Source organism: Silene latifolia, chromosome 4, assembly GCF_048544455.1.
Source record: "Silene latifolia isolate original U9 population chromosome 4, ASM4854445v1, whole genome shotgun sequence".
Taxonomy (NCBI): Eukaryota; Viridiplantae; Streptophyta; class Magnoliopsida; order Caryophyllales; family Caryophyllaceae; genus Silene; species Silene latifolia.
This window is the reverse complement of record NC_133529.1, coordinates 47,664,750-47,675,146: the sequence shown is the minus strand read 5'-3', so window position 1 is coordinate 47,675,146 and position 10,397 is coordinate 47,664,750. Positions and strand designations below refer to the sequence as shown.

Sequence of the window (10,397 nt, the reverse complement as noted above, 5' to 3'; positions counted from 1 at the left end):
TGTATAATGAAAAAAGGTAGTATGGGATAGAAACATATTTTGCTGTGAATCTGTGGTAGGATTATTTCCCTGTATGTTTTGTGTGTGATAGTTGCTGGCCGGTAACACATGGGAGAGTAGTTATGGTGGTATGATTGTTTGTTTGAATAATGTGGTGGGGTGGTGGTATCAACGTTGGCCAGAGTTCGTATATCTTTATGTATGTGGATTGTGTTCATAATGCGTAACCTTGCTATTGGTGTCGTGGGGACTGAACTTCGAGGACGAAGTTCTTTTTAAAGGGGGAAGACTGTAATACTCAGGATATTCTAGGACTTTGTTGACCGACCCTGTTGACCAAGAAAGACCTTAGGGAGGAATGGGTGAGGGACTAAGTTGGAACATGAACCTTATAGGATTGATTACTCGACCTAGCAGAGGCTACTTGGCCGAGTATCGCCTATACTCGACCGAGTATGGCTGCTGTTGACGTGTTAATATAAAACGCAAGTTCGCGAGATTCATTTCATTTTCTCATTTTCTCGACAGTTCCTCTTTCTCTAACCCTAGAATGCCCCTCTCTCCTATCATCCCTACCTCCATAAACTCTCATATATATATATATATAGCCTACATCTCCACCATGGGAAAGACGGGATTCGCTTAGGAAGGTTGCGTGCGTGGTCGTCGTCCGTGTCATCGTTGATTCGCATCATTAGGTAAGTCTTTGCCTTGTGTCTTCTAGTAGGTTATTGAGGATAGTTGTATAATAGGGGATGGCTATCGTTGTAAGATGCATATTGGAGTCTTGCTTGGCTGTGTGTGGATGCTTTTCATGGCTTGCGACGAGGTAGGGTTTCCCTACTCGATTACTGTTAATTGATTTAAGATTGTGTTTGTTTGTAATTATTTTTATCTGCTGATCATCGGAGTATGAGTGTTGTGGTGACGGTGGTGATGTGGTTGTGTTGTGACGGTTGTGGTGTTGTGACAACTGTGTTGCAGTGGTGTGTGTGTGATTGTGGTGTAGTCACTTGCGGGAGTAGCTTCACACCCTAGTTCGCCCTCCGTGAAATCCGTCACGGGAGGGGATAGGCTGCGGTCCCCCACTGGCGGCGTGGGCTACCTGTTGCGATGGGTAGTCTGGCGGGGCTGCACACCTCGGTGTGTAGTCGGTTACTGTGTGAGATCGGGAGACCGGGGTTGGTGGATGATCAGCTAGTTATTTATCGTACTTATCTTATCTTATTTGCTCAGTAACTGACCCCGTGTTATGTTTTCAAAACTGTGGTGATCCATTCGGGGATGGTGAGCAGTTAGCTTAGCAGGTACAGTTGTTGTTGTTGTTGGGCATGGAGGGAATCGAGTCACCACGCTACTGGCATAGGTGTTCAGACGCATGAGTTCTTTAGCAGTCATAGTTATCACTTGTATTCAGTTTTGTACCGTGGTTGTAAAGTGTTAAAGTAATTAATTATAAATGTTCTTTTATTGTCTATTTGATCTACTACCTCGGGTGACCGAGATGGTAACACCTTCATACATTGAAATGGTCCTTGGTAAGGCGTCCTGGTGTACGGGGGTGTTACAATTGGCCCCTTTTCTCTCCTCTACCCGGCCACCCTTGGTCAAAAGATGAGTTTGGCTCTTATTATTTTAATTCTTATCTCATGTAAAAATTGCAATTTTACTCTCCTCTCTTCCATCTCTCTAAAATTGTTTTAGACATAAAAATTGTTCATTCATATATTACACACAACATTACTAGAAGTAGTAATATAAATAATATAGAATATATTTTAAGGATTACTACTAATATAATCTAGTTAATTATATTAGTAGTATTAAGGTTTTTTTTTTCTTGGGTGCAACATTGAGGAGGATTTCTACACTTGAGATTTGTTGGAAGATCATCCACTTGCATTATAGCTCAAGAACAAGTGAAAGTTGGAGACCTTACTTGTGCCCATTTCGTGCCTTTCTCAATGTAAGGAAACCGTTTTTCTTATTTTTTTGTTATGCATGCATTAGATCTTAAATGACTAAGTTAAAATGTTAATTAGATCACTATTAGAAATGTCTAATAATAGGTATATGAACCTAACACCTAGGTGGTGGGGGATGACTACGTTAGCCTCAAAATGTTGCTACGGGTCTTCGGTTTCCGACTCCTCTTCATGCTTCGTCATTAGTACCGTCAATTTAGCTCCTAAATGCTCCATTTATGCATGATTTCCTCTCATTTTGCTTCCTTTCCTACAAATGGACTAAAATTTTATAGAAAATGAAATAGGAAGCTAAAGACGCCGAAATGATCCTAATAAGTGCGAAAATCCATGCGAAACGGGGGTCAAAATGGGGTTAAAAGTGCGCTAAAATGAACCGCATCAAGTATAAACCCAAACTCGTATGTGATGGCAGGTCTCAACAGGTAGGTGTGGATTCGGGCTATTCTTGGCATTGCATTATCAAGATCATGGCAAATACACCAACTCGATGTTAAAAATGCTTTCTTGCACGACCATTTGCAAGAGACAGTTTATATGTATCAACCACTTGGTTTTCATGATTCAAAAATCCGAAGTATGTTTGCCTTTTAAAAAAGTCCATATACGGTCTTAAACAGGCTCCGTGGGCGTGGTCCCAACGGTTTACCGATTTTGTAGCTAAAATTAGGTTTTACCATAGTCGGTGTGATCATTCTTTATTTATTTAATGAAAGGATTCTGATACCGCCATGAAAGATTTAAGTCCATTGAGTTTCTTCTTAGGGGTTGTCGTCTCTCGACATTCTGGTGGTTTGTTTTTATGTCAATAAAAGTATGCTGAAGATATACTTGAACGAGCAGGTATGGCCTCGTGTAAACCATCCGCTACACCGGTTGACACAAAGGCATAGCTAAGCGTTACAGGTACTCCTTTCACTAATCCTACCCTTTATCAAAGCCTTGCAGGCGCATTATAATACATGACCTTCACAAGGCCCAATATCACGTATGATGTCCAACAGATTTGTCTACATATGCATACTCCCACAAGCGATCACATGATTGCACTTAAGCGTATTCTTCGCTATATAAAAGGTACTCTATCTTATGGCTTACATTTGTATAGCACGCCCGGGTAAGATCTTGTCTCTTATACCGATGTCGATTGGGGCGGGTGTTCGGACACACGTTGTTCTACTTCGGGTTGTTGTGTATTCTTGAGAGATAACCTCATTTCCTAGTCTTCAAAGAGACGGCCTACTCTGTCTCGGTCAAGTGTCGAGGCAGAGTATCAAAGGTTGCAAATTTTGTCTCCGAGTCATGTTGGCTCCGCAATTTGCTTCTTGAACTTTATTTCCCACCGCGCAAAACAACAATTGTGTACTGTGATAATGTTAGTGCCACATATCTTTCTGGAAATACGGTGCAACATCAACGAACAAAGCATATAGAAATGGATGTTTACTTCGTTTCTGAAAAAGTTGCACGTGGGTTCGAGTACTACATGTTCCGTCTCGTCATCGGATAGCTGATATTTTCATAATATGGCTTCCGCGCATCCTATTTGATGATTTTCAAGATAGTTTCAATGTCCGTCCGCCTCCCGTTTCGACTGCGGGGGTGATAGACTATGTATTATATGTCAATATGCACAAACCGTAGCGTGGTACTTAGGAACAGATTTAGAGTCTGATTTAGTTACTTGATATTCTCCTAAGTAATAGCTTGTAGTTAGTGGTTAGCTAATTAGTAGGCTTTTAGACTTGGAATTTGACTTGCTGACTAATCAGCATGTATAAATACGTTGTATTTATGTTCATGATAATCAGGCATCAAACTCCTTTATAAATTAAAGGTGGGATTTTGGTGGCTCTAAGGTGGTGGATACGGTTTAAGTTGTGGTTGGATTATGATAGAGGTGGTGTTAGATTGTGCGTGTGGCTAGATTGGAGGTGATAAAGAAGGCATGGTTAGGTGGTGGAGGTGTTGGTGGCGAACATCAAAAATGGTGGGACTAAGGTACGTGATATTGACGTGTTGTGGTGGTGATGCTGGTGGCTGATTATTGGTGGTGCTAGTAAAGGGTTAGAAGATGGTGGTAAGTTTAAGTGTGTAAAGATTAGCAAAATGGGTATAACACATTAATTTCTGATTTTTTGATGATTTAACCACAATTATGACCTAATTTAGTTTATTAGGTAGCAATTTGAGAAGAGGCAATATTTTGAATAAAAAAGTATTAATATGTACTCCCTTTATTACCGTGATATGTTTACACTTGCTTTATTTTGTGAGGGGGGAATAAAGTAATGCTGTGTTTGGGAACTCTCATTTGGAATTCAATTCAGGAAATGGCCCAATTCTAATGTTTGGCCATCCCATAGAATTGGAAATGGAATTGGCCCAAATCCCACTTAATTCCAGCCCTGAGTAAATAGAAGCCCTCTCAAATCCTGGCCATACACACGTCATTTGATTTCCACACATCTCCTCTCAACATCTCCTCTCACATCTCCTGCGATTTTTCCCCAATTATCACCCCCTCTTAGAAACCCTAATTTTTCCGATTTCTACCCTAATTCTTACCATTTCTTGCTGATTTTGCATCAGGTATGAATCAATTTCTTCTTCATTTTCGCCTTATTATTATCGATCATGTTAATATCAACAGTGGAGTTTGAATTGTGCCGATTTCTTGCAATTTTCAGTATCAATTTCTTGATTAATTTATGCTATTATATTCATTTATTGTTGTTCTTCGCAAATTATTCGTGTTTTGTTATTCATTATGAGTTTGAATTGTGCTGTTTTAGATCCGCTTAAACCCTAACAAGGATCGAGTATACATTTATGCATAATTAGGATTATGCTAAACAAATACGACTTCGTTTCTTATTGATTTGTTAAAAGGTCAACCAATTTATTTTCCTGATCTGTTTGCTTGAATATGAATTATGCATTACGCTTGTTTCTCAGGAGAATTACTGTTGTTGTTCTTGTTTTGCTAATTTAAGCTCGAAAAAGTTGTTTTGTTTGCTTTAATATGAGTTGTATGATTTTTCATTTGTTTGAATATTCTCATCCTTGTTCACTAGTTTGTGTTGTTGTTTTAAGATGCGTATGACTTATATAATTTAGGGTTTTTAGGTTGTGAGCTTTAACACAAGGAAAAAATGGCTGACGAAATTAATGGTATTGAGTCAAGGAAGCGTGCTAGGGAAGATTATGATGACGAAGTGATGTGAATACCATTTGCGCACATTTAGTCCCCTAATTGAGCCTATTTTGCATACCATTATAACATTCCATAGCCATTTTATCCGTCAAATGCTTTCTATTTTGCTTTCCTAGTGCATTTCGTATGTTTTGTAGGAAGGAAGATTATTAGGCGGAAATTCCCGTCTCTCGTGCATATTTGGAAGCTTTTTGATGATATTGGATGGACTAGTATGAAGAGGAGGCGAGAATGATGACCAAGGATGTAGGAATAAAGAGTATATAGAAGGATGCGAAGGGAAGCATTCTGAAGAGGAATCCGAGCGTCCAAGGATCTAAGACGCTCGTCCAAGGAGCCCGCTATCCGAGCGTCCCGACTCCTCAGCCGTTCGTCCCTCCATGCAACAATCCGAGCGTCTTACCTCTTGGACGAGCGGACCATGGCGTCTTCAGCAAAGATGTCAATCTCTCCGAAATACTTGCGATTCCCTGCTTAGAACTTAGAATTGTTAATTACTAGTTTAGCCTTAGTTAACCTAATGAGGCACTACTATAAATACCCCATTTTGATGATAATCAAAGGGGGCTTCCACATTAGAAAATCCTCTTAGAATGGATTAGAAGTAGATTAGATTAGATTACTCTTAAATCTTTCCACAAATTTCACATTAATCTCTCCTTAATTATTGTTCAAGTTTATTACATTTGGGGTAATTGAAGATTTATTGGGTTATTATTGAAGGATTGACAACCCTTCATCAATCAATCAAGTTCTCTTCTTTTATTCTTTGCTTTATTATTTGGATCATCTCAAGTTTGGTATAATTCCTTTACTCTTTACCCTTTATTGTTTATCTCCTTAAGCTTTTATCATGTTTATACTTGTTGTGATGATTGACACCATTAATGACATGTTTCCCATGATAAAGAGTGAGTAGTCTCTTAACTAGGATTAGTGGGTAATTAGGGGAAACCAACATGGGGAATAATCATGCTTAATCTAATATGTTTTCATAATAAAATTGCTTGCTTGTTGTGATATCAACCTCTGCACATGTTATGTTTGATGAAATGCTAAGCCTATGAATCCTTGCATTTATAACCATCTCTTATCTTTTCAACTTGACTTGTAAGACGTAAACCAAATCGAGTCTTGTTAGACCATGCATAGAAGTTGAATAGGAGGAAAGTAAGTCGACTTGTAGGTGTTGTAAAATCTAAACGATTCGGCTCCGGGACCCAACTCTTCCTAAGAACCGTAAGATATAAACCAACTCCGTTCCTTTACAACATTAATTGCTTGCAACTTTGTAAACATGTTTGTATGGTCAACTCCCATGAATCCCTTATGACCCCATGATATCCTAGTACTTTTAATCATTTGTTTACATCCTTCCTTTTATTGCTTGCTTTACTTTATTGTTTGCATTAGTCTAGAACACAACTACAAACCCAAATCAATTGTGACACTAGCATAAATTGAGATAGATAGACTTAGAACCCAAAGCACACCGTCCCATGGATCGACCTCGACTTACCACTAACTAGTTGTCTGTTGAAAATTATAAATGTGTTTGATTGGGAGACCCGACGACATCACCCATCACGAAGTCGAGTTGTTTGCAATTATTTTTGGTTTTATCAGTGTAATATTATGTTCATGGCATCAGATTAATTATCGAGATAAACAAATAGCTTGGTGTGAGTATGAACGTGTTGAGAAAAGAAAATATTGGTTGGATTCGATAATGAACGGCCGCATATGCCGAGAACAATTGCGAATGGATAGACATTGTTTTGACAAATTGTGTCACATTTTGCAAATCAAAGGAGGTTTAAAGACTACTAGAAATGTCACAATTAAGGAAGTTGTAGCCTATTTTCTTCATATTCTTGGCCATGACTTAAAAAATAGGACTATTGGGGCTGTGTATACTCGATCGGGAGAAACTGTGAGTCGTCATTTTCATATGGTGCTTAGAGTTGTGATGAAAGTAGGTCAATATTACATAAAAGAAAGAGATTCTACTGTAAGTTTTGCCATAGATAGTAAATGGAAATGGTTTGAAGGGGTAGTCGGAGCGCTTGATGGGACACATTTAGAAATGACCGTCTATAAGCAAGACCGACCTAGATATAGAAATAAGAAAGGTGATATTACTACTAATGTTCTAGCTACGTGTGATAACAATCTTCGCTTTAGCTATGTTTTGCCGGGTTGGGAAGGTTTGGCATCAGATCCTCGGGTTCTTTATGATGCCCTTCGAAGACCTAATGGTCTAAAACTTATTCCAAACAAGTATTATCTGGTGGACTTACGGTATACTAATGGACCGGGTTTCTTAGCTCCTTACAAACGAACTCGATATCATTTGAACTTATGGAGAGGAAATACCCCAACCAACTACAAAGAACTATTTAATTTGCGTCATTCCTCAGCCCGAAACACCATCGAAAGAGCATTTGGTATATTGAAGAAACGATGGGCTATACTTAGGAAAAGTAGTTTCTTTGATAAGAAAACACAAGTTAGAATTATAAATGCCTGTTTCATTCTTCATAATTTTGTGAGGGGTGAAAATATGAATGAGGATGATTTGTTGGCGGAGGTTGATGAAGAATTAGCGAATTCAATCGGAGACGATACTGAGGTTGAGGATGATGTAGGACTTGTTTCAACAGTGCGCTCGACAGAAGAGTGGAATGCGTTTAGAGATAATTTAGCTTTGAGTAGGTTTGCAGAATACCAAGTCCGGAGATCATAAAGGTAAAATTTATTTGGTATTTATTTGGAAGACTGCCTTGTTCTTGTTTTGCTTATCTGTTGATTGTATGCTATTGAATAGAATTTAATAGGACGGCATTTAATCATGACACACCACCAGTAAGAATAGAGTTTCTGATATGTAAACTTAATTTGGTATTTATCTGTTGACTGTATGATATTGAATACACTCTGTTGTCCAGGTAATAACAGGTCTGGCCATGAGTATGAGTAACAAAGAGAAAGCACCTATGTCATCATCAACACAGTCTAAGAAGAGAGGTTATGTAACTTGGACCAAGCAAATGGATGAGACAATGATTGGAGTATTACATAATCAATTAAAAGAAGGTAACAAGGCGGATGGTGAATGGAAGCCACAAGCATACCATGCCGTAGCTGATGAACTTTGGGCCACAATGGACGCCGTTGTCTCCACAGATAATGTGAAAAATCGATTAAAGTCTTGGAAAAAGCATTATGCGAACATAAGTGATATTAGAACTTTGACAAAGTTTAGATGGGATGAGGATCGAAAAATGATTGTTATAGGGTCTGAAGACTCGGAGCAATGGTCCACATTTATCAAGGTATGACATTTGATTTTAGTGCTTGTTTCAATATTCTGAGAATGTTTCAATATTCTGAGATGAATCTGACTGACAGACTGTAAAATCTTTCTGGAAAAATAACAATAACAGCACTTTTAGAAACAGAAAAGCTGTATTTTTTTTGGAATGCCATTGTTTTTTTTTTTCCTGTGACCTGTACAAAATTCTGCAGAGAAAAATACAGGGAATTTGGATGAAAACTAAACTAAGTTTGATTAGTTCTAATTAAATTATTGAGTAAAGGAATATGTTATATTGGTTTTGTTGTAGTTGTATATTAATAATGTTGACTAATGCAATGGTTGTTTCCGAAGGGTTTGGTTTTTTCTTCCAACTTTTTTTCAGATTCAGACATATTCAAAGTAAGTAGTTTGCTGGCTTTTGTACACTTTTCTGCATTTTTGTGTTATATTTCTAGTTTGTGACCTCTATAGATTTTGCCTGGCGTTTCGGAATCCGAATACGGTAAAATAAAGAAAAATCGGTTTCTTATATCGTGTGTATTTTTATTTTGAAATTTTAGCCAGTCAATACGTGTTTTTGTAGTTTCGGTAATAAAGGTAAAGTTGTGTGCATCTGACCCTTTAGCGATAACACCCTCGATATCGGGTCAATTAGTACATGTGTCAATGTTTGTGATTATGGCACTAGGACACCAGGCACTAGATCAAAGAACATGCAGATTGTCTTACTTTGTCCTATGCTTAATTAGAAAGGCTCTGCTGAAAGTGTCCAATGATTTTGCTTTTGACAGGAGAATCCACCTGCAGCTCCCTATAAAAATAAGTCGATAGAATATTGGGACGACATATGCACTTTGTGTGGCCCAGATAGAGCGTTGGGTGATGGCGTAGAGATGCACAATGAAGCTGCCGAAGCTATGGATGACGATGTCGAGAGTGAAGGGGGTAGTTCAAACAAGTTCATGTCTTCCTCGAAGTCAAAGAAGCAAAAGCGTGATAAGTTGGCAGATGTTGTAACAAGTTTTACGGAGTGCTTCCAAGAGTATGTTCAAAGTAAGCCAAAAGAGAATCCAAAACCCACCCCACAAGAAATTCATGATGTCGTGAAAAATGTCAAAGGCATTGGCAGACATCAAGTCATGAAGGCTACTAGAAAGTTTACGACTGGTCCCTTGTCTGATTTTGAGATGTTAAAGTCACTTCCGAACGATGATAAGCTAGATTGGGTATTGGAGTGCCTTGGTGCTGGTGATACTGGTAGTAGTATTTACTAGTCTTTATTGTCTTTTTCGTGTTAAGCTATGTACCTCTAAGTTTGTAGGATTTAAAATTTGACTCGGATAAATTTGAGATTGCTATGGATTAATACTAGAGTTAAAGATTAATGCTTGTATTTTCGAAAAACAAATGAATTCCAAGAGTCTTCCAAACACTAGTATGGAATTGAAATCTACAATTGTATTCCATGGGTTAACCAAACAACTTTTAGGAATTGGAATTGGAATTGAATATCTCCATTTCAACTTTCTGGAATTAGATTCATGTAAACAAAATGAATTCTTATTTGCCAAACACTACCTAAGTGTAAACATATCACTGAAAAATCTTGAGTATAATAGATAGTAATTTGTAATTTTCCTTTTTATTATTAACGAGTAATAAAGGATGATTCACCCATGGACGGTTCTAAAAGATGATTCATGTCAGCCGATCCCAAATCATTTTGGGATTAAGGCTCTGATGTTGTTGTTGTTGTATTATTAACGAGTAATAAGTTAATGTGAGGGCATATTACTAGCAGATGATAGATCCTAAAGGGTGTTGCTCATTCATGTACATGATTTACTCAATCATGGACATGATTTCCCACATTACC

At 38.0% G+C, this 10,397-nt stretch overlaps 1 protein-coding gene across 1 annotated transcript; it reads left to right on the top strand.

Moving 5' to 3' along the window:
- Window positions 1–6,751: 6,751 nt before the first annotated feature.
- LOC141651481 (uncharacterized) lies at window positions 6,752–9,795 on the top strand. The gene is made up of 4 exons (XM_074459192.1): window positions 6,752–7,913; window positions 8,030–8,103; window positions 8,151–8,537; window positions 9,313–9,795. Exons 1-4 carry the CDS (start codon window positions 6,752–6,754, stop codon window positions 9,793–9,795), a joined length of 2,106 nt encoding a protein of 701 aa, XP_074315293.1.
- Window positions 9,796–10,397: the final 602 nt, after the last annotated feature.

What these genes read in the sequence shown, in the direction of transcription:
- LOC141651481 (XM_074459192.1), top strand. Translation starts at nt 6,752, where the DNA reads ATGTGTTTGATTGGGAGACCCGACGACATCACCCATCACGAAGTCGAG. An exon ending in TAGAGATAATTTAGCTTTGA is followed by an intron (nt 7,914 to 8,029) that starts GTAGGTTTGCAG and finishes GCTATTGAATAG; the next exon opens with AATTTAATAGGACGGCATTT. An exon ending in TGATATGTAAACTTAATTTG is followed by an intron (nt 8,104 to 8,150) that starts GTATTTATCTGT and finishes TCTGTTGTCCAG; the next exon opens with GTAATAACAGGTCTGGCCAT.